Source organism: Podarcis gaigeae (assembly GCF_964106915.1).
Source record: "Podarcis gaigeae genome assembly, chromosome: 15".
NCBI lineage: Eukaryota > Metazoa > Chordata > Lepidosauria > Squamata > Lacertidae > Podarcis > Podarcis gaigeae.
Window position 1 is genome coordinate 10,938,629 of NC_139692.1, and position 23,209 is coordinate 10,961,837.

Consider the following 23,209-nt stretch of genomic DNA (forward strand, 5'->3'; position numbering starts at 1 on the left):
CCCCACTAGGCGCAGAGCTGGGGGGGCACCGCAGAGCATCACAACTATGGCGTAGCGCACGAGTAGAATGGAAGGTGAGAGACGGGTGCACCAAATTTTGGCCTTGCACAGGGTGCTGCTGAAATTTGAAAGTCCGCCCTTGATTCTCTGTAATGCTGGAGAACAAAACTGCAATTGTATTCTGCATGCAGTCTCCTCGAATTCAGTGGCATAAGAGTATCCAGAGTTCATGGTGTGTGGGAAAGGGTGTCCCACCCAGTGGCGGAGGAAGGGGGTGCAGTAGGTGTGGGCTGCCCCGGGTGTCACCACTGAGGGGGGTGACAAAATGCCAGGCGACACCCACCGTGGGGCCTGCAGCACACCTGAGCCACACGTCTCTCCCAGGAGAGACGCGATGGCTTGGGTGAGCATGCTGGCTCCGCCCTGCCCAAACAGTTCGCCCACTGCCTCCCCCCCAACTGTAGGGCGCCTGAGTGAGAGGAGGCAGGCAGATTCCAGAGGCCCTGTGGTGTGCTCTGCCCTATGGGTGGTGTGTCCTGCCTCTGGGCATCTGGCCTCAGATGTCTGAGCGGCTTCCTCCGCCACTGGTCCCATCCCCAAGCAGTCATGTTTTGGGAAAAGGAAGAGCTGCCTGTAAGTGTGGTGAGGCCACAGGTGTGTAGCATGGGCCAGGCCAGGTAGTGAGCCAATTCCACAGGCAACAACCAACAGTCCAAAGGATCAGAAGCAGGTAACATTGGCTGAGCACATACCATGCACCAATCTCAAAGAATCCTGGGACCTGTAGTTTACCCATCACACCCTTATCAAACTATAGTTCCATGGAATTCTTTCAGGGTGTTTCTGCTTTAAATATATGGCGTGCATGCAGCCATAATCCTAGGAAAGGAAGAGGTTCCTGGTAAAACTTTGCATGCATAAGGTCTTAGGTTTGATCCCTGGGATCTCCAGGTAAGGCAGAAATGGCCCCTGTCTGAAGGTTTGGATCGGCCAGGGTTCTGACTAGGTTCCTATGTTGCTTATGTTCCTATGTGCATCTTTAAATCCAGTTTGGGACTAGACAGCCCATCAAATTTATGGGGCATAGAAATTCCTCTTTCAGGGGACAATTTTAAATGCCCCCTCTAATTATAAGGCAGCTTACAAAGTAACATACAAAAATGCATTACCGGTATATTAGGGGAAATTGCTTTGCAAAAATGTGTCTGTTAGGCAAAATTGTATACACAAAATGTGTAAATTGGAAATGTGAAGTAAAATGCTGGTGAATTTCCATGGGGGTTCCACCCCCTGCTGCCTTTTACTTGCAAACTAAAGCAGAAATAAGTACAGTGGTACCTCTGGTTACGTACTTAATTCATCCTGGAGGTCCGTTCTTAAACTGAAACTGTTCTTAACCTGAAGCACCACTTTAGATAATGGGGCCTCCTGCTGCCGCTGCGCCACCGGAGCACAATTTCTGTTCTCATCTTGAAGCAAAGTTCTTAACCCGAGGTACTATTTCTGGGTTAGCAGAGTCTGTAACCTGAAGCGTATGTAACCTGAAGCATATGTAACCCGAGGTACTACTGTATAGAGAACTGAATTTAGGATTGGAAAAATGAGAAACTGAAATTGACAAGTTCCCTCATACCTAGCAAGAAAGGAGACAGAAAGAAAGCAAGGACCTAAAGGTCACATATATAGTCCCGTTTAAATACAGGCCTAAATAATGATAATCCTGGCACTACTGCATAGAGAAGGAAGATGGGATACTCCAGTCAGAGTGGAACACTCAGCTTAGGAATGCCTCCTCCCTCCATCAGCAAAGCCTACAATGTGCTATGACATCCAAACCTTATCAATTCTCAGCACTGGGGACTGCCAAGTTTGGCTCTCTCCTGCTGCCACCGGGCTCCTGATTTAGCTCACCAAGTGATAAGCTGTGGGATATAGCCTGAGCTGATGCTTGACACCATCCAGAACTTCTCTGTTCTTCAGAAGGACATCCAGAATGGTGAGTACGCTCTGTCTCTCTGCTTTTGCATATATTCTTCATAGCACTGAGCTTTTGGATGAACACACATTAAGGTTGAACTGTTACCCTGTCCCACCGAGGAAGGAGGAGAAACTAAGCAAAGGGAGAGAGCCATGGTTCAGCCGGTATGCAGGCAAGTGAGAGATGGAGAAAGGGTGTTGTCTGTGCAATGACTGGGAAGATCTAATACCCAAGGGATGGCGGCGAATATTCGCTCACGTTTGGAAGGATGCAACTATGAAGAAACAGGAGATGGTACCTGTCCCTGGTAGCACCCAGTCCTGTTTGTGTCCTGTTTTGCCTGTCAGGGAAATAATCCAGGATGCTTGCTTTTTAAAATTAAGTTAGTGTGTACACACATATGCCACAAATTTCTTCAGCTTTCAGTTCCCTCTCCTGGTTCTCTGAATGGGTTTCTGGGTTAGATGGCTCTTCCCCAGGGATGGGGAATCTGTGGCACAATTTTGTCAGGCATGATGGGATCTGTAGTCCAACAACATCTGGAGATGTTTAGAAACAGGTTTCCTCATTCTAAATACTAACCACTGTTTATCCCTAAATACATACATGCCAGTAGACTGCTCTCCTTCATCCCTATTCCCTATAACATGGGAATGTTGCTAAGATTGCAGTCCTAAACACTGTTACTAGAAAGAAAGCCTCCCTGATCCAGTTAGGATGTGCATCTGATTGTGGTGTAAATGTGTTTTGAATCACAGCAGTTCCATAACACGACAACCTTATCCAGTGTGGGATTAAACCGTCCAGTGAACATATTCAAGTTTGTGTATGTGCTTTTTGTCGGTTTTGGAAGCCAGGGCAGGATAGGCTATGGCAGAGCAAATCTATCCAATGCTCAGCAGGTGAATAAAAAATTGAGATTGAGATTCCTGCATTTCAGAGGGTTGAACTAGATAACCCCCAGGAGCTCGTCCAACTCTACAATTCGATGATTCAATAACCTGAGCCCACAACTAATCCCCTAGGGCAGAGCTTTCAAAACAGAGCTTTCCAACCTTTTCATGTTGATGACACACTTTTTAGACGTGCATCATTTCGTGACACAGTAATTCAGTTTTACCAGCAAACCTGAGGTTAAATAACCCCTATTCCAGCCCTGGGAGGGGCGTTCGCACGACACACCTGCACACTGCAGCCAACACACTATCTAGAGTTGTTGCCAATGTAGCATTAATAAAACAGTTTTCACAAGGATTTATACTTGTGCAATGCAACTTTCCTCCCTCCCCTGCCCCGCCAAATCTGTTCTGTGGGATCCCTTAATCCCCTGGAACAGTTTTGGGAAGGGTACAGAGAGAAGAGAAGGTGGGGGGGGGGGGAGTTGTGCGAGTGTAAATCTTTGCACTAATGAAATGAGTGTGCTGGATCTTGTCTCTCCAGTCTGCTAGTTGGGCTAAGCATGAGTGCTGTGATTGACGTCATCCCAATGTGTCAGGTATACTGACTGGTGCTGTTGTAACCTGTTACTCTTCTTCTTCTTCTTCTTGTTGTTGTTGTTATTCAGGCCAGCAGAAAAGCCGGGACTCGGAGCAAAGCTGCTGCAAAGCATGCCCAGAGGAGCTCCTCCAATGTCTTCTCCATGTTTGAGCAGTCACAGATCCAAGAGTTCAAGGAGGTGAGATGCTCAGGAGTTCTTTTCCGGTTGAGCCATAGAAATGAGTTCTAAGCCTGAATTCAGCCTGTATCCAATGGAGGAAAATTGACAAAGGTGGACTCTGTGAGTCAGGTCTATTTTACCTGGTGGTGGGAATAAGTCTATGCTACCTGGTGGTGACTCTCTGAGGTTTCAGATGGGAGTCTGCCACAGCTGCCAACCTGGAGAAGTCAGGGACTGAATCTGGGCTGTTGCTCTTTATTTAAAGCTCTGCTATTGAGGCATCATGACAAAGAGATGGAGTTCATATCTCTCTTTATGTCACCTCTGTGCATGATCAGGGTTCTGAAATGCACAAGGAAATTCAGCATGGGACCTGCAGACCAGGGATGGGAGAGAATGCAGTTCACTTTGCATTTAAAGGTGAACTTAATTCTTTCACACTTCCTGGAAAGATATGCAAACTGAAGGGCAGCTATCCTTCAAAATTCACACTGCTCTGGATTTTGCAGTGCCGATCTCCAGCCAAGTAATGGGAACCAAGATGCATATACTGGTGTGAGGTGCATATAAGAATGCATTTATGGGTGAAAATGACATACAGAAATGTGTTATGCTATAAGTAATTGCTTTAGGAAAATGTGCATATTGGGCAAAGTTGCATTTTAAAAAGTGTAAATTAGGAGAAATGTGCAATAAGATGCTGATGGCTTTTCAGGAGGGCTCTTTTTTAAAAGAAAGAAAGAAAGAAAGAAAGAAAGAAAGAAAGAAAGAAAGAAAGAAAGAAAGAAAGAAAATATTGCATACTGGTGTCGAAATGTAGAAAACTGAAATTAAGATAGAAAAAAAATGAGAAATTGAAAGAAACCGAAACGGGTTTTTTTTGTAATTTTTTTTTGTTTTTAAGTTTGTAATCATTCATCTTGTTTTTATTATTGCTTGTAAGCAGCTCTGAGCCCGGCCTTGGCTGGGGAGGGTGGTATATAAATAAAAAATTATTATTATTATTATTATTATTATTATTATTATTATTATTATTATTACCCATCCTTACCACAGACAGTCACCCTCCAACTGTCCTTGTATAGACCTGTAAGGTCATGTGAATTTGGGGGAACTCTTCTCATATCACAACACTCTACAGAATATCACAGTGCAGTGAACTAAAAATGGGAATTTTCTGCTCCTGCTCCTGTATTGTAGACTACCAGGGACGCGGGTGGTGCTGTGGTCTAAACCACTGAGCCTCTTGGGCTTGCTGATCAGAAGGTTGGTAGTTTGAATCCCTGCAATGGAGTGAGCTCCCGTTGTTTTGTCCCGGATCCTGCCAATCTAGCAGTTCGAAGTCACGGCAGTGCAAGTAGATAATTAGGGAAGGTAAACAGTGTTTCCATGTGCTCTGGTTTCTAACATGGTGTCCCGTTGCGCCAGAAGTGGTTAAGTCCTGCTGGCCACATGACCCAGAAAGCTGTCTGTGGACAAACACCAGCTCCCTTGGCCTGAAAGCAAGATGAGTGCTGCAACCCCATAGTCACCTTTGACTGGACTTAACCGTCCAGGGGTCCTCTACCTTTTTACCTTCTACTGTAGACTACCATTCTGTCTGCTGTACATAAAACAGCAGCCACCAGTTTCTTCAGATGTTTCAGACTTCCCCTTAAGGTTGGATCCTGTTTTTGTTTATATGAATTCCTGTTTTTGTTTATTTTTATATGCTAGAGATGATATAGAGATTTATTTTAAAAACAAAATTATTACATGCTTTAAATCAAGCGTTTTATCCAATCCTAGTTGTATTCAGAGCAGACTCACTGAAATCAGTAGGTTTGAATAAGTTAGAGCTGTCATGTATTCTACTCATATTGATCCAGAGCAGAACTCCAATGTATAGTTAGCAGAGTAAAAACGTAAACACCTTTAAGTCAGCTGTACTCAGCTTCTCTGAAGGAATAACCCAAATACCATGAACCTTCTGCTTGTTTCTTTCACACAGAGAAGCTTCCAGAACCCTCTTGAATTAATTAGAATAGGAGAGATCTGTACACATCGGGTCAATACTTTCTGTACTAAGAAATGCAAACTGACAAGAGCCATTAATTTAAATGAGTAGAAGTCAATTGGATACAACCCAAATGAGAAATAACTCTTGGAGGGTAAACAGGAAAGTGGTGTGGGCATGGGGAAGCCCAGCCAAGGTAGATTTTACATTTGAATTACAGGCTTATAACATGCAACCCCCAACTCTACTGGTTTGCATGACTTGTGAAACAAGCAAGGGCCGCTCAACTAATGAAGCGCTATAATCACTTTTGCCCTTCACTGGAGTGATAACAATGAGGAGTAGAAGCAGGCGGGGGATTGGAAAATATTTGTGTGAGTATGTATGTTCTTATTATAGTGGCAGAAAGGAATTAAACTTGAGAAATAGAGAGAGTAGATTTAACTTTCCTTATCTTTCCCCAAGGCATTCAGCTGCATTGACCAGAATCGTGATGGCATTATCAGCAAATCAGACTTGAAAGAGACATACGGTCAGCTGGGTGAGTGCCTCCGGTCACCATGAAATTAAGCAACTAACTGGTACAAGGAAAAACAGTGCCAAATAGCCATGCCTGGATTCAGAGTCTCTGCCCGAGAGAGATTATTGTAATCTTCATCTTTAAAACTGACAAAGGGTAAAGGTACCCCTGACCATTAGGTCCAGTTGAGGACAACTCTGGGGTTGCGGCGCTCATCTCGCTCTGTAGGCCAAGGGAGCTGGCATTTGTCCACAGCTTCCGGGTCATGTGGCCAGCATGACTAAGCCACTTCTGGCGAATCAGAATAGTGCACGGAAATGCTGTTTACCTTCCCGCCAGAGCATACCTATTTATCTACTTGCACTTGACATGCTTTCGAACTGCTAGGTGGGCAGGAGCAGGGACCGAGCAACAGGAGCTCACCCCGTGGCGGGGATTTGGACCGCCGACCTTCTGATTGGCAAGCCCTAGGCTCTGTGGTTTAGACCACAGTGCCACCCACATCCCTAAAACTGACAAAGGAACATACAAAACGGGAGATGCCAGAGATTGATCCTGGCGCTTTCGGCATGCAAAGCTAGGGGGCTGATGGGAGTTGTAGTCCAAAACATCTGCAGGGCACCAGGTTGGCACTGCTTTAGGGAGAAGCGATTGCTATTTACTAAAAGCAACATTCACAACTGGAAAGAGCTGTAGCTCAGTGGTAGAGAATCTGCTTCACATGCAGAAGATCCCAGGTTCAATCCCCAGATGGGAGAGACTGTTGCCTGGAACTCTGGAGGGCTCCTGCCAGTCAGTGCAGCAGTACTGAGTGAGATAGACCAATAGTCTGACTCAATATAAGGCAGTTTCCTATGTCTAAAAATTCACAGTGACCTTTCTAATGCCCACCTGCTTATCTTCAGAGCCTCTGAGGACTTGGTGCATGTTATTTCTGGAGCCATGAGCACTTCACGGTCCTTCATCTCTGCATGGTGTCATTTTTGATAAACAGCTTATCACTTTCAGAAAGGGGTCTGCAGATCTCAGCTTTATTTCTAGTACACAGGGTGGCAGTATGTGCATCCTTCCTAGCTTTGGAGAGCTCTTTTTTTCTCTTCTAGCACAGAAGGAGGAGACGAGCTAAAAATGCCAGTGGCGAAGTTGTTTTTAGGGGAGACATGTATTCAAATGACATTATCACCAAAGCCGGAAACCCTGGGAAGTCTGTTGAATGTAGACCAGGGCTGATGTGGTTCACCAAATTTTATGTGCACAGGTGTGGGAGGGTGAGGATTCAAGAGGGAAATGGCAAAGATTATATGTCTCTACCACAGAGCCTAGGACTTGCTGATCAGAAGGTCGGCGGTTCAAATCCCCACGACGGGGTGAGCTCCCGTTGCTCGGTCCCTGCTCCTGCCAACCTAGCAGTTCGAAAGCACCTCAAAGTGCAAGTAGATAAATAGGTACCACTTCGGAGGGAAGGTAAACGGCGTTTCCGTGTGCTGCTCTGGTTCGCCAGAAGCGGCTTAGTCATGCTGGCCACATGACCTGGAAGCTGTATGCCGGCTCTCTCGGCCAATAAAGCGAGATGAGCGCCACAACCCCAGAGTCGGCCACGACTGGACCTAATGGTCAGGGGTCTCTTTACCTTTACCTTACTATGCCCCTGTAGACAGAGTCATATAGAATCAGCCACACATGTTCTTTTGCACTGACAATTTTGTATCAGACAATTGGATCTAAGTACAGTACATTAATCAGTTGGCTGTTAGCAGGGAGTGGCATACTGGCGAAAGTTAGGTAGCCTTCCTTATGTTAACTCAAGGTGGGGATAAGGGGAAAATAGTAGCCAGGTCTCTGCAACGTGCAATGAGGATTCATAAATGTTAGAAAACAGTATTTTAATTGTTTGTGGCTGGGCAAACCCAGCCAGATGGGCAGGGTATAAATAATAAAATTTTTATTATTAATATATTGTTTGATGCAGATTTTGCTGTGTACCGAACCTTTCAGAATTCATTTTATATGCCAATAAAGGTTTGCAATTGATATAGGTCTCTGAAGATTGAGGATGGACGAACATTCCCCAGAAGTTCCATGTTAGGGGGTGTTTTGCTTATCAAAGAAATTAGACCTGTATTGTCCAACCTGGTGCAACGTCCACCATCTGTATTGGAAAAAGGATTTTGGATAACTGCCCCAAGAACACCATTATCACAAATAGTCATGAATGAACAATAAACAGGATGTGTGGAAAGGTCCATGGAGTTCACTACTAGGGCCTGTTTTTTTTCTCTACAGGGAAAATAAATGTGAAGGAGGAAGAGCTGGATGAGATGCTAAAGGAAGGAAAAGGGCCAATTAACTTCACGGTCTTCTTAACACTCTTTGGGGAGAAGCTGAATGGTGAGTTGGTGCTTCCATAGCCAAGGACTTTGCTCACTAACTCTCAGTCTTGCTCATTAACCCTCAATCCAGCTCTCAATGCCCCTGAACATACTGCAATAAAAGGCCAAAAAGCACACAAAAAAACTTATTTACCACTAGGGGCATTTCCAGACTGCCACTATTTTCAGGAAGGACTCAATCAAATGCCAGCAAATGGAGATTGCACAACTGAAGCTAATTTGAGAGCCAGTGTGGTGTAGTGGTTAAGAGCGGTGGACTCGTAATCTGGTGAATCGGGTTCGATTCCCCACTCCTCCACATGCAGCTGCTGGGCTAGTCACACTTCTGTGAAGTCTCTCAGCCCCACTCACCTCAGAGTGTTTGTTGTGAGGGAGGAAGGTAAAGGAGATTGTTAGCCGCTTTGAGACTCCTTCGGGTAGTGATAAAGCGGGATATCAAATCCAAACTCTTCTTCTTCTTCTTGTACAACAAACCTACTTCGCCCCCTCAAAATTGGTTTGCGGCAAGGTAATTGGCAGGAAAATGCACTTGGAAGGGTCAGGCAATGATTTTTCAATGCAACATCATCTAGCCACCCCACAAACAAATTAGAATGAACACCTGATAAATTGTGGTGTCCTCTGGCCTCCCCACAAACCCTGTGCAAAACAAATCAGGATGAATGCACAATATGCATGTCATAGGGAAGGGGTGCTTAAAAAAGGGTGTTTGTTTGTTTGTTTATTGCATTTACATCCCACCTTTTTCTCCAAGGAGCTCAGGTTGGCATCCATGGTTGTCGCCCTCCTCATTAATCCCCACAACCACTTTATGAGGTAGATTTGGCTGAGAGGCAGTGACAGACCCAAGATCGCCCAGTGAGCTTCAAGGCTGAGTGGAGATTTGAAACTTGGTCTCTCAAGTCCTAGTCTGACACTCTAACCATTACAGTGGTACCTCGGGTTACAGGCGCTTCAGGTTACAGACTCCGCTAACCCAGAAATAGTACCTTGGGTTAAGAACTTTGCTTCAGGATGAGAACAGAAATCACACAGTGGTGGTGCTGCAGCAGCGGGAGGCCCCATTAGCTAAAGTGGTACTTCAGGTTAAGAATGGACCTCCAGAACGAATTAAGTTCTTAACCCGAGGTACCACTGTACACCACACTGGCTTTGGGTAGGAATTGCCCATTCAAGCAAAGCCCGTGTGTCCAACATTCTCCGTCCGGTAGTACCAGGGCACTGTGCAAATGGAAAGGTGAGTTTAATGTTGTGCAACAGTTGTGCTGAGAGAAACGTATGCAACGGATCGTGCAAGAAAGTTACCAGCAACCTACTTACACATTCTCTTGTGCAAAAACGTTTTGCCTGTCACACCACTAAGTGACTTTAACTTAGGGTTATGTTGCGTACAACCTCAATGGAAAATCATGACACAAGCATCTCCATACTGCAGGATGACCGTTGCTGTTGCTTCCTGATGTTCACAAATATATTTAAGTGGTCAATTGGATGAGTCACAGAAGCCCCAGCATGGGTCTTTGGGACTGGCAAAAGGTTCTTGAGAAAAGGCAAAAGTGAATCCATTCCATTAGTCGGTTCCCTTAAGGCAGTGATGGCTGAACTTGGACCTCCGTTTTGGGACTACAATTCCCATCATCCATGACCACTGGTCCTATTAGCTAGGGATGATGGGAGTTGTAGTCCCAAAACAGCTGAAGGGCCAAATTTGGCCATCACTGCCTTAAGGTGTAGGAGGCAGTTATTATACTTTTCTGTCCTTGCGCGCGCTCTCTCTCTCTCTCTCTCTCTCTCTCTCTCTCTCCATTATTTGGTTTGGTTTTTGTTAACTTTCCATTTCCTCCCTGGAACGTCAAATCTTCCAGACTCCCTGCCCAACCAAAAGGGGGTCTCAGTGGCGTAGCGTGGGGGGTGCAGGGGGGGCCGCCCGCACCGGGCGCAACATCTGGGGGTTAGGGGTGCAAATCCACGGGTTAGGGGGCGCAAATCCATGGGTTAGGGAGCGCAAATTACTTGCCTTGCCCCGGGTGCTGACAACCCACGCTACGCAACTGGGGGGTCTTGCTCTTGGTTTGAGGATCTTTGATGTATGTTGAGCAATCCTTCTCTTCCACAGGCACTGATCCTGAGGAATCCATCCTTGCTGCCTTCAAGTTATTTGACCCCAACGGAACTGGCTACGTGAACAAAGATGAGTAAGAACATTAACTACAGTTCAGATCCTGGGTAAAGCCCATGGGGCTCTGGTTAGATTAAGTCTGATCATTAGCATATGCGGCTCCGGGGTGCAAAAATCCAACCAGCGCCCCCAATTTGGGGGGGGGCAGGTCAAAGTTATAGAGCCTTTTTTAGGGGGCAACTCAAAGTTGTTGAGCTAAGGAGGGGAACAGCGGAAACAGTGAAAAAATAAAAAGCAGCAGCGATAACTCCTGTCTTTTTGCAATTATGCGAAAATGAAATACACCACTGCGGGATACGTTGATTCTGCAGCTGTTCCGCAAAAGAGAATGGAAATGACCCATCGACCGCAATCACCTGGCTGGGGGGGGGGTGCGGTTAAGAGCTTAGGCAGCTTGCACCCCCGGGTAAAGACAGCCCTGGGTCTGATTGGCTTAATCAATGGTTGGGGTGAGAAAGCCATGGCTCATTGGAAGAACATCAGCTTTGCAGGCAGAAGGTCCCTGGTCCCCTTCCTGGCATCTTCAGGTCAAATCCTGGAGAGCTGCTGCCAGTCAGTGTAGGCACTACTGAGCTTGATAGTCCAATGGCCTGACTCATTATAAGGAAACCTCCTAGGATTTCTCCATACAAGCCTCAGCAGAGAAGACTTCAGGGAAGGGCCATGGCTCATGGGTAGAGCAAGCAAAATTTCCCAGGTATCCCTAGGGCGGAGGGAGACCCGGAGAGCTGCTGCCAGTCAGTGCAGGCAATACTGGTCTGGTACAATGGTCTGGTACAGTATAAGGCAGCTTTCTAGGTTCCTATTAGAGTTCTGGGTGGTGTGTTGGAACAGCACTGACTTTTTATTTCCAATTTGTTTTCCAGGTTTAAGCAACTCCTGATGACTCAGGCGGACAAGTTCTCTGCTGAGGAGGTGAGGAAACTCTTTCTGGTCTAGCACTAGTTAAAGCGTGCTTCTCGCCCTCCCTCTTTAAATCCCAATTTCCTCTTAGCAGGAATCTTTCACAAGCATCAAACCTAGGAGACAGCTTTAAATTGGTGTATTAATAATGCATAGGGATGCGGGTGGAGCTGTGGTCTAAACGACAGCCTCTTGGGCTTGCCGATCAGAAGGTCGGCAGTTCAAATCCCCACGACGAGGTGAGCTCCTGTTGCTCTGTCCCAGCTCCTGCCAACCTAGCAGTTCAAAAGCACACCAGTGCAAGTAGATAAATAGGTACTGCTGTGGCAGGAAGGTAAACAGCATTTCTGTGCGCTCTGGTTTCTGAGTAAGATCAATTATTTGATTATTGCTGTAAACTGCCAAAATGTATCTTGTATAGTTAAAATTTTACCTGTATCTTCAGTACATTTTATTTTATTGCTACAGCTAGTGGTTGATGCAAATCAAGATTCTTCTGATCTGTTCTCTGATCAAAGGCCCTACCAGAGGGTCCCTGGTAGAGGCAGATTGAGGAGAACATGACCAGTTAGGCTGCCCTGGGTGTAGAGCATCAGGGGCGCCACAACTATGATGTAGAATTAGAGACCCCAAGGTCTGCCTCTGTCCCTGGAGACAGGTGGCCACCATAGCTAATAACCTTCCCTTTTTTTGCGGGAAATTCCCTTATTCCAGCGCCATTTCCCGCTGCCATCCCAGATTGTTAGATATCCTGTAGACTGCCCCCGGGACAGGTGAGGCTGCTGATCCCTTATTTTCGAGGCTGCTGATCCCTTATTTTCAAACCTGAAAGTTGACAGCTATGGTGGCCACCTGGGGTTCTGAGGACCTATGAGACCGTTGTCCTGATTCAGCAGCCTCTTCTTGTGTTTTGACAGTCATTCCTAGCCACTAGTTTCCATGTATCCCATCAATCCCTCTCTTTCCTTAGCTGAGCCTTTTTATCTCAGCTTTCATAACGTCAACAATATTGTAGATCGAGGCATCCATATACAGTGGTACCTCGAGTTACCGTAAGTACTTAATTCATTCCAGAGGTCCGTACTCAACCTGAAACTGTTCTTAATCTGAGGTACCACTTTAGCTAATGGGGCCTCCTGCTGCTGCCGCGCTGCCGGAGCACAATTTCTGTTCTCATCCTGAAGCAAAATTCTTAACCTGAAGCACTATTTCTGGGTTAGCGGAGTCTGTAACCTGAAGCGTATGTAACCCAAGGTACCACTGTAGCTGGATTGAGGGCCTTTGTCGGAACCCCTTCTGCCGCTTTCAGGTATCGCTTTCTGCTCGAGCAATGAGCAAACGATGAAAAATATTGTTCCCATTTAACGTTAGAAAAGTCTGCTGGCTCAGAGGCCTATCTCGTTCGGCATCCGGTTCTTACATTGGCCAACCAGATGCCTAAAGGAAACCTGCAAGCAGGACATGAGTGCAAACAGCACTCTGCCCACCTGCAATTCCTAGCAACAGCTTTTCAGAGGCCTCCTACCTCTGACAGTGGAGGTAGAATTTCTAGTATTTTTATAAAGAAACTGTATTAGCAAGCTCTTAGCCACAACCTTCTTGAAAGCAATATACATTTATTTAACTTCAAGAACGGTTCCCCCTTCCAATCTCCTGACTCAAGAAGGTGGGGAAAACTATGACGACGGAGTCCTAAGGCTCGCAAGGCCGGGCAGGAACTGGTCGATTAGGCCAGCCGAACACTGCCTTCTTACCCCCACTTTGTGTTCCTTCTTCCCTAGGTAGAGCAAATGTTTGCGGTCGCTCCCATCGATGTGGCTGGAAACATTGACTACAAATCCTTGTGCTACATCATCACACACGGTGATGAGAAGGAAGAGTGAAGATCTGTGGGGAAATTGAAAGTTTGCGGCGGCAACTACTGCTATATTTGAATAAAAGGCCCAATGAGAAATGAAGGAAGCTGCGACTGTGAGTTCTGTATGAATCGGTAGCAGCTGGTGTTGTGGGGCTGGACCACCCTCCCAATACCATTGGGATACCATTTATGGGGCAGAGAGGGTGGTAGTGAGTTTCAGGGCTGTGTACTAGTTGCAGCACTGCCCAGGTAAGTTACAGTGAGGCTCTGTCCCACCACACAGGGTACCATTCCTCTGAAAACCAGAGGCTGGGATCATGTATAGCTCAGTCAGTAAAGCATGAGACTCATAATGTTAGAGTCCTGGGTTTGAGCTACATGTTGGGGGGGGGGGGGAAGATTCCTGCATTGCAGCGGTGGACTGACCCCTGTGATCCCTCCCATCTCTATGAATCTATGTGTGCTACTCTGTTCATGTCCCAGGTTCCTATATAGCACTTCCAGGCAAAAAGAGCCAAGTGGCTAGCTTGAGTGTCAAAGCATTCAGCCTGGAAGATAAAGCCACAGGATGGGGAACCTGCGGCTTTCCAAATGTGGCTGGACTCCAGCTCCCATCAGCCCTAGGCAGCATGTCCAATGGTCCAGGTTGATGGGAGTTGGAGTCTAGCAGCATTTGGAGGGCGATTGGTTCCCATCCCTGCTTAATGAAAGATGTCAACCTCTATGCCTGGCTGCTCCTCCTCAGATATGCCTGTGCCTCCAGAGCCCTGGGTTCTTGGTTCCAGCTGACACCATCAGGGCACTGGAAGTTTGTGGGCCTGATGATTCTTCAGGGAGTGGGACCCATTGTTGGTTGATACCACTTTCTCGTAGTGTGCAGAATTCAGCCATGATAAATACGTGAGATGGTCTGGGCTCATCAAAGCACTTTATTCATTGTGAAAGTCAAAGCAAGGGGATTCGGCTTAAACTAGTATATTCCAGTATATTGCTAAAAGATACAAAAGTCGGCTTTATAATTGCATTAGGCAAAGCAGTAGTATTTCGTCTCTTCCTTGTGTGAGGATGCTCAGCAAGATTCAAACCCCTGCGCAAAGCAGAAATTCAGGGTGCCTACATTGCCTGTGGCACCCAAAATACCTTCTTTAGGGCTTATCCACACTTAACTTTTGCCCTGTTTTGCAGGAACAGGTCTGTGCTTCGAAGCTCCAAGCACTCTTTAAAGCTGAAATGCAACAAACAGCAACTCAGGTTTTCAGAAAATTGCCATTCAGCTTTTAAGAATGAGTTTTTGCAGAGAAAGCTCCAGGACAACAAAAGGGTACTTGGACCTGGAGCTTTAAAGTGCAGACCATGCTTGGAAAGCGCAGAGGAAAGGTAACTGTGGATAAGCCCTTAGTTCCAGCATTGCTTACTATAAGGTGGGCATTTCTGCTTCTCTTTGCAAATCGGAGGGGGGGGGGTCCCACATCTGTGAAGAAGTTGAAGCAACAGCAGCAGCAGCAGCCAATTCACCAGCTGCCTTCAATCTTTTCTTCCTCTGTAGAAAACAAAGCATGTGGTTAAAGCATGGAAACCACAACTGAGAGATGAAGCAAATTTCCAGTGCCAATTTGAAAGAGGATTAGACTAATTCATGGGGGAATATACAGCTATATGTATTATTATTACCGTATTTTTCGCTCTATAAGACACACCAGACAACAAGACGCACCTAGTTTTTGGAGGAGGAAAACAAGAAAAAAAATATTCTGAATCTCAGAAGCCAGAACAGCAAGAGGGATCACTATGCAGTGAAAACATCAATCCCTCTTGCTGTTCTGGCTTCTGGGATAGCTGCGCAGCCTGCATTCGCTCCATAAGACGCACACACATTTCCCCTTACTTTTTAGGAGGGAAAAAGTGAGTCTTATAGAGCGAAAAATACGGTAATTAAATTTGTATACTGCCCTTCTTTCTGAAGATTCCAGGGCGGTTCACAACAGAATACACAATGAAACAAAACACACAATGAAACAAAAACAAAGCAAAACACTCCCCTCCCACAAACACATTTAAAAAGCCATGGAATGTTAATCAACACTTGGTTGAAGAGAAACGTTTTCGCCTGGCATCTAAAGATATAAAGGCATCAGGTGAGCCTCCTCTGTAGTTACTAGTCATGCATGATAGCTACATATCCAAAGCTGGAGAGGGGCTATTGAGCTCATCTCCTGCTTTTGGGAGTTTTCTAGGTATCTTATCGGCCAGGGTGCAAAACGTATGCTGGACTCAATATACCTTTGGTCTGATTCAGCTGGGTTCTTTTTATGTTTTGAAGATTTCTCGGTTAGAGAGAATCTTCCACCTTGCATTATCAACACTCTCTCTCTCTTTCCCCCCGACCCCGTTTCTTTTGCTGGAATGCCTTCGAGCCACCAAAGATTTCTCAAAGCAGTCTTCTCTAGCTCGGTGCTCACCAGATGTTTTGGCTCACAACTCCCACAGTCTCTGATTGTTGGCCGTGGGTTGTGACCCAGCAGCATCTAGGGGGCACCTAGTTTGAGAAGGTTGTCTTAATAATCTACCGGTCTTGTGTGAGTCTGTTTCCTCGCTTAAGATCCAGTGGGGCACTTCTGAAATTCTTATGTACAGTGGTGCCTCGCAAGACGAAATTAATCCGTTCTGCGAGTCTCTTCGTCTTGCGGTTTTTTCGTCTTGCGAAGCACGGCTATTAGCGGATTAGCGCTATTAGCGGCTTAGCGGCTTAGAAAAAGGGGGGGAAGGGAAAGAACTCGCAAGACGTTTCGTCTTGCGAAGCAAGCCCATAGGGAAATTCGTCTTGCGAAGCACCTCAAAAGATGGAAAACTCTTTCGTCTAGCGAGTTTTTCGTCTTACGAGGCATTCGTCTTGCAGGGCACCACTGTACTTCAGCACGGGGCTTTGGCCCTTGCAGCAGAGGCTAGTCTGTTACAGCAAATGGGGCACTGCCCCACCCACAGCAGCCTGAGGTCCACCTGCCTTGTCTTACTCGCAGCCAGTCCAGGAGGTCGCCCTGGCTCTCGGCTTTCTCCTCCTCAACCTCATTCTTGCTCTTGTGGAATATGGCAGGAAGGAGGATGGAGACAGCACTAGAATGATTTGGGTCTGTCTATCATTGGGACATGGGTGGCACTGTGGGTTAAACCACAGAGCCTAGGACTTGCTGATCAGAAGGTCGGCGGTTCGAATCCCCATGACGGGGTGAGCTCCCATTGCTCGGTCCCTGCTCCTGCCAACCTAGCAGTTTGAAAGCACGTCAAAGTGCAAGTAGATAAATAGGTACCACTCCGGCAGGAAGGTAAAAGGCGTTTCCGTGCGCTGCTCTGGTTCGCCAGAAGCGGCTTAGTCATGCTGGCCACATGACCCGGAAGCTGTCTGCAGACAAACGCCAGCTCCCTCGGCCAATAAAGCGAGATGAGCGCCGCAACCCCAGAGTCGGTCACGACTGGACCTAATGGTCAGGGGTCCCTTTACCTTTACCTATCATTGGCTCTGGCTCTGAATACTGTTGGTCTGCCCTACTTGTTCCAGCGGGGACCATCTCAGGGGAAAAGAAGGCTGTCCATAAGGAATAATCCAGTGAGGAAAAGGGAAGGATAGAGTTCGTCTTGCATGAGGACAGGCAGTCACCAGAGCTGCTTTGAGGTTTTCTTTCTTAAAAATTAAGCAGCATATGAATTTTAATGAATGAATAAATGAAAATAATAAATAAAATAAATGCGCTGCTCTCACCTGGTACTGCCCTCAAGCAATCCCTGCATACGTTCAGATCAATACAGATGTCCCGAGCCTTCAAGCCAGCCTGCAGATCTTTTCTGAGCTTTGATTTGAAAAGCCTCAAAAGCTTTTTGCAAGTCCCTCTCAGGAACCTGCCCACTACCTGACATACAGAAGCTATTGCGTCCTCGATTTTCTCCTGAAATAAGAGTTGGGGAGTAAGAACAGTAACTTGGTGGCTCCATGCTCAAGATTCAAACAGATACAGCCTTTGCGTGTCTGCCAGTGTGGCCTTCCTCTGCTTTCCTCCCTCGTTTCTTCTCACACCAGCCTCTGCTTGCATGTTACACCTACTGAAATTCCCTCTTCCACACACCTATTAAAGGTGTGCCTATTAAAGGCACAGGAGCCCTGACTTCTCTCGCACTCTATATTAATCTGAAGTGAGCAGGGAGCTGTATATTTTGCTATATTTGTTCATTTTCCTTCTTCTTTACCTTTTGTTTTGGCTCCAAATAAAGTTGGTTGGAATCTTTGCTATCTTTAGCTGCATGCATTTAAAGCCCTCCCCGCAAAGAATCATGGGAACTGTAGTTTACCACTCTTAAGAGCTACAATTCCCAGGCCCTTTAACAAACTACAGTTCCCAGGATTCTTTTTGAGGGTGAGTGGGTTTTTAATGTATGGCGTGCTATGCAGCCGCTGTGCAAAGCCTCACACAAGGAGTGAGGAACCTCAGGCCTAGGGGGCAAATACAAGCCCCCAGGCCTCTATTTGTCTCTCAGGACTTCCCTCAGGCCAGCTCCAGGTGGGCTGGTTGAAATTGTGCCAGTCAAATCCAAAGCAAGGTGGAGAGCTAAAAAGCTCTTTCTGGCATTGAGTCCACGTGGGGTTACCTGGCACGGGGAAAAGCTTTTAAGCATTTCCATTGCTTGCTGGACACAGCCTGCTCAATGCACTGGTCCTGGAATATAATAATAATAATAATAATAATAATAATAATAATAATTATTATTATTATTAATACCCCGCCCATCTGGCTGGTTTTCCCCAGCCAATCTGGGTGGGGAAAATATTCAGTTGGAATCTGGGTGGATTCCAACTGAATATTAAAAACAATACAGCATCAGACATTAAAAACTTCCCTAAACAGAGCTGCCTTCAGTTGTCTTTTAAAAGTAAAATAGTTGTTTATTGACTTGACATCTGCCTTTTGAGGCTTTTCAACCACAGGGCGGGCGCCACCGCCGAGAAGGCCCTCTGCCTGGTTCCCTGTAACTTAGCTTCTCGCAGCAAGGGAACCGCCAGAAGGCCCTCGGCACTGGACCTCAGTTTCTGGGCTGGATGATGGGGCTGGAGATGCTCCTTCTTGGAATCTCACGGGACAATCTGAGTTCCAGTGAGATTTTGTGAGCTTCCTTAGGCTTCCAGAGCCAGGGTGCCAAGAAGGCCCTGCTCAGCAAACAAGTCTAGGAGCTTGAAACTTTGTTTTTGCACCAGGTCCACTTGGGTTACTCAGTGTGGAAAGAGCTCTCCAGCTTCCTTGCTCAGCCCTGGGGGTACTCTCTTCTTCTCCCTTGCTTAGCCCATGGGGTGGCTCTAAAGGTTTAAGTATTCATTTACGGGGCTTTTATGTGGTTGCCAGTTACTACTGAGGGACACGGGTGGCGCTGTGGGTTAAACCACAGAGCCTAGGACTTGCTGATCACAAGGTTGGCAGTTCGAATCCCCGCGACGGGGTGAGCTCCCATTGCTCGGTCCCAGCTCCTGCCAACCTAGCAGTTCAAAAGCACGTCAAAGTGCAAGTAGATAAATAGGTACCGCTCCAGTGGGAAGGTAAACGGCATTTCTGTGTGCTGCTCTGGTTCACCAGAAGTGGCTTAGTCATGCTGGCCACATGAAGCTATACGCCGGCTCCCTTGGCCAATAAAGCGAGATGAGCGCCACAACCCCAGAGTCGGCCACGACTGGACCTAATGGTCAGGGGTCTCTTTACCTTTACCTTTACAGTTACTATTATTTTTTGAAAGTTCATTTATTTGGTTTTTTCAGATTAAAGTTTTACAATCACATATCCAACATAAAACATAAACACAAGATTCCAAAGAATCTCCTGGACCTCCCTCCTCCCCTTTGTGGGACCTATTATTAATAATTTCCTCCTGCATCTTCTATAATACAGTCGTACCGTGGTTGTCAAACGCCCTGGAACTCAGACATTTTGGCTCCCAAACGCCGCAAACCTGGAAGTGATTGTTCCAGTTTGCGAACGTTCTTTTGGAACCCGAACGTCCGACAGAGCTTCTGCGGCTTCTGATTGGCTGCGGCAGCTTCCTACAGCCAATCAGAAGCCGTGATTTGGTTTTGGAATGTTTTGGAACGGACGTCCGGAATGGATTCCGTTTGACTTCCAAGGTACGACTGTAATCCAATATTTTACATCTCCGTTATGTCCAAAATTCACCATTGTGGTTCCCAGTTATAATTCCCTCCAGGTAGCTTACAGGGCCAACTCTGCTTAGCCTCAGCAATGGAAATGCATGATATGTTTTCAGGCTAACCTCTGGGTATCAGCCACTTGTGGCAATTCGGTAGCTCTCTGCCCCCAGACCCAATTTTCAGTATCAGCCAAGCAAATAAGTTGCAATAACATAGCATTTGGTAACTTACATCATCTGGATCGTCTCCAGCCAGATCCTTGATTTTCTGGACAATATTGGTGCAGACGAAGCATTTAATCAATGGGGCGTCAGCCTTGTCCTCCTCAAGTCCCTTCCACTGTCACAAACAAAGATATCAATGGCTTCAAAGTAAAAAATGAGGCTTTCAGGAAAGGACCATGGAATTTTTTTGGTCAAATAGTGGGTGTAATAATGGGGCTCTCACTATAAGTGGTTCTTCCTGGCACAAGTATCTCCTTCGATGTCCAGCTTTTGTTGCTTTTTTAAAAAAAGAAATTATCTGACCTTCTACTCGGGAAGTGTGCACAGACTGTTTTCTACCAAGTTGTTCACCAATACAAGCAAATAATAAGTTGGCTACGAGCATTTATATATTAACTCTTTGGCAATTATTCCCTCTCTCCTTTATGCACCACACAGTATTTAGCTACAGACCTGGAAGGTAATATTTAAAAGGAAAAGAAGAATGAGATAGTTACCGGTAGTTCTCCCCAAATTATCCCATGGTAGTTCCTGACCTCTTAAGGAAATGTTTCAGTGTGGTCACATGGCTGATCCTAACTCCAAACTATAGATGAAGAATGTCTAGAGAAGTCCTTCTCGTCCTTGTTATTAGCATGCAGCTGCCCCCTAAGATATTGCTTTCCACCCTTTCTCATGCATCTGGTTAATTTTGCTTAATTTAGGGTGGGCTGATGCGGTTGTATTATATAACCCACCTGTAAATGTGGTGGAAGAGAGAGGGAAGGGAGCAGCTCTTCAGATGGATGTGGTTTTGCATTTCTGGCTCTCACCAACGGAGAACTCCACTCATGGATCCAGCAATATTCCTCCTTCTTGCATTCAGCAGCAGTAACTGCATCTTGGCACCAGAATTTGGGACCTTGCAGGCATGCACCAGGAGGATCCAGATCTATTCCAGCCAAGGCTTTGAAACAAAAGGGTAAGAAGTAAACTTGCACAGCATACAACCCAAGAGGATTTAGAAGGAAATCTAATATTATTTGTGTATGATTTAAATCAGGGGCTTCTCTATAAAATGTGGGGCGATGGGACCTTTCTGAGCTGATGGGCCTGATCATTATCCCCCCCACCCCACCCATGAGTCGACTTTGATACCCGAAAAAGTACTCTTAGCTCTACCTAGGGATGAGGGAGAAACTCGGTACAGTTTGCATTTAAAGCCAAGCCTATCAAATTTGCACCTTCTGAAACAATGTGAGAACCAAAACACAGCCATCCTTTGAAATTCACACATATCTGATCTTCGCAGTGCAGTTCTCCAAGCAAAGGAAGTTTTATAAAAATGAGTATGTTAGGGGGAAGTATGCATACAAATCAATATATTAGTGAAATTAACAAATTCATTCCATAAAATGCATTCCATAATGAGAAATTGATTGCCAAAACATCAGAATTTTTTTTTAAAAAAATGGATTCTCAAATTGCTGAATCAATGTGAAAAACTGAATTCACGATTGGAAAAATGAGAAACAGAAAGGACCAAAACTGACAGAGCACTAACACACACAATATTGAGGCTGATTTGAGCCCTGTAGGAAGCTGCCTTGTGCAATGTCAGATCATTGAGTCCCATTCACACCACACCATAATGTTTAAAGCTCTATGATACCACTTCCAACAATTATGGCTTCCCTACAAAAAATCTCTGGGAACTGTAGTTTGCTAAGAGCACTGTTAGGAGACCCTGTGTGTGAAGTTACCTCCAGATGGAAGAGTGGCAATAATGTCTGAGTCGTCTCCACTGTCGCTTGCTTTCATCAAGCTTATCACAGCTGTCTGCCTTTAATACAGCCTTCCCAAAACTGGTGGCCTCCATTTGTGTCGGACTATAACCCCCTTGAGACCTAGCTGTCCATGCCAGTATTAGCAGCACACATCTGAACCCTCCATCCTCCTCTTTTGCTTTTCCCTGTTTTACTTTAATGAACAACTTTTCTGCAAACCTGGGGTTTCCTGTGGCCCACAGAATTCCTCCTACTTTTGCAGGTGAAAGTTCTTAGCTCAGTGGTACAACATCTGCTTTGTCTATCAAAGGTCTGAAGTTCAAAATCCCTAGCATCTCTAATTAGGGCTGGGAGAGTCTAAAACCTAGTTGCCATCAATCATTGTGGACAATATTGAACCAGAAGGACCAATGATTTGGTCCAGGGTAAAGCAGTTTCCCTTGTTCCTGTTTGTGAGTGGCCCTGTTTCACCACTTCGCTGGTTGGCATGGGCCCACCAGGTTTTTTTACTGGAAGGAACAATAGTCAAAGCTTGCCTGTAACTTCTTTTTGTCCTGGAAGAAGCAAAAACACATCCCACAGCCCTCACATCTTACCTGCACCTGCAGCAACGTTCAGGTACAAGATGAGCAACAAAGCCATTGCAGTTCAGGTGTCCAACTGCAGGGGGGGAGCCGGTCTCCCAACAAGTCTTTTAAAGCTCTTAAAAGTTATGGGGGGGTTCCTGCCTGAGCCAATCGGAGTGTTTGAAAATCAAAAGCAGAACTTAAAAGGACATGCCACTCGCTGACCAGAATGCGAGGCTTTGGCCGTCCCCCTCCCCTTTCCCAAAACGTCATGGATTTGAGAAAAGTGGTTGACAGCTACAAAGTGTGAACAAGCATTGTTCGAACAGACTAAAAACAAAACCACCCTCAGAAACCAAATGCCACAGGATGCGACAAATAGGCATTCAAACCACATCTCAAAATGTGAAGAATTAATTTTATCTGAAGGAAAAGAGGCAACTATCATGAAGATCTGCCTTCAAGCAGTAGTCAGATCATTGGTCTCTCTTAGGGCCAGTTGTTCTTGAGGGCTTAAGACAAGGCCCTTTCCAACCCTACTTGGAGCTATTGGGGATTGAATTTGGGACTGTCCACATGCAGGGCATGTGTTCTGTGTGGGATAAAATTCCCCGTGGGAGTTCAATACGGAGGCTCAGATTTATTAATTAGACTTATGTTCAGCAATGCATTACAGGTTGGCGTTTGCGAGAGCCTTCCATTATGATACATGCTTTATAGGAAGGAATGTGTCATCTGGCCTGTTTTACCTTCTTCCCAATGATCTTCTTGTTGTTGTTGTTGTTATTAATTTAATTTCTATACTGCTTTATATTTTTAAGGGGGGGGAATTTCAAGGCGGTTTACAACCGACATTAAAACAGCAAATAACACAATTCAGAATAAAACATTACTGAAGAAAGTTGAATATAAAGTATACAGGTGAAACTCGGAAAATTAGAATATCGTGGAAAAGTTCATTTATTTCAGTAATTCAACTTAAAAGGTGAAACTA

The 23,209-nt window shown here is 45.8% G+C and overlaps 2 protein-coding genes across 2 annotated transcripts; one reads left to right on the forward strand and one right to left on the reverse strand.

The window, feature by feature from the left end:
- Nucleotides 1-1,849: 1,849 nt before the first annotated feature.
- Nucleotides 1,850-13,581, forward strand: MYL7 (myosin light chain 7). Its single transcript, XM_083713854.1, has 7 exons — nucleotides 1,850-1,996; nucleotides 3,543-3,653; nucleotides 6,097-6,172; nucleotides 8,435-8,539; nucleotides 10,658-10,736; nucleotides 11,587-11,635; nucleotides 13,405-13,581. Exons 1-7 carry the CDS (start codon nucleotides 1,994-1,996, stop codon nucleotides 13,504-13,506), a joined length of 525 nt encoding a protein of 174 aa, XP_083569980.1. The 5' UTR covers nucleotides 1,850-1,993; the 3' UTR covers nucleotides 13,507-13,581.
- An 811-nt stretch (nucleotides 13,582-14,392) lies between these two features.
- On the reverse strand, nucleotides 14,393-22,451 carry LOC310832192 (prosaposin-like). Its single transcript, XM_083713846.1, has 5 exons — nucleotides 22,246-22,451; nucleotides 20,621-20,829; nucleotides 19,891-19,998; nucleotides 17,236-17,419; nucleotides 14,393-15,021 (listed from the first exon to the last, which is right to left on the reverse strand). The coding sequence occupies exons 1-5, from the start codon at nucleotides 22,289-22,291 to the stop codon at nucleotides 14,993-14,995; spliced, it is 576 nt and encodes a 191-aa protein (XP_083569972.1). The 5' UTR covers nucleotides 22,292-22,451; the 3' UTR covers nucleotides 14,393-14,992.
- Between the last annotated feature and the right edge of the window lie 758 nt (nucleotides 22,452-23,209).

Excerpts from the sequence above, each read along its gene's own strand:
- MYL7 (XM_083713854.1), top strand. Across the intron at positions 8,540-10,657 it reads CTTTGGGGAGAAGCTGAATG|GCACTGATCCTGAGGAATCC; the intron begins GTGAGTTGGTGC and ends TCTCTTCCACAG. Across the intron at positions 10,737-11,586 it reads GGCTACGTGAACAAAGATGA|GTTTAAGCAACTCCTGATGA; the intron begins GTAAGAACATTA and ends TTTGTTTTCCAG.
- LOC310832192 (XM_083713846.1), bottom strand. The coding sequence starts at position 22,291 with ATGGCTTTGTTGCTCATCTTGTACCTGAACGTTGCTGCAGGTGCAG. Across the intron at positions 19,999-20,620 it reads CTCTTCCACCACATTTACAG|TGGAAGGGACTTGAGGAGGA; the intron begins GTGGGTTATATA and ends TGTTTGTGACAG. Across the intron at positions 17,420-19,890 it reads CTGGAGACGATCCAGATGAT|GAGAAAATCGAGGACGCAAT; the intron begins GTAAGTTACCAA and ends CTCTTATTTCAG.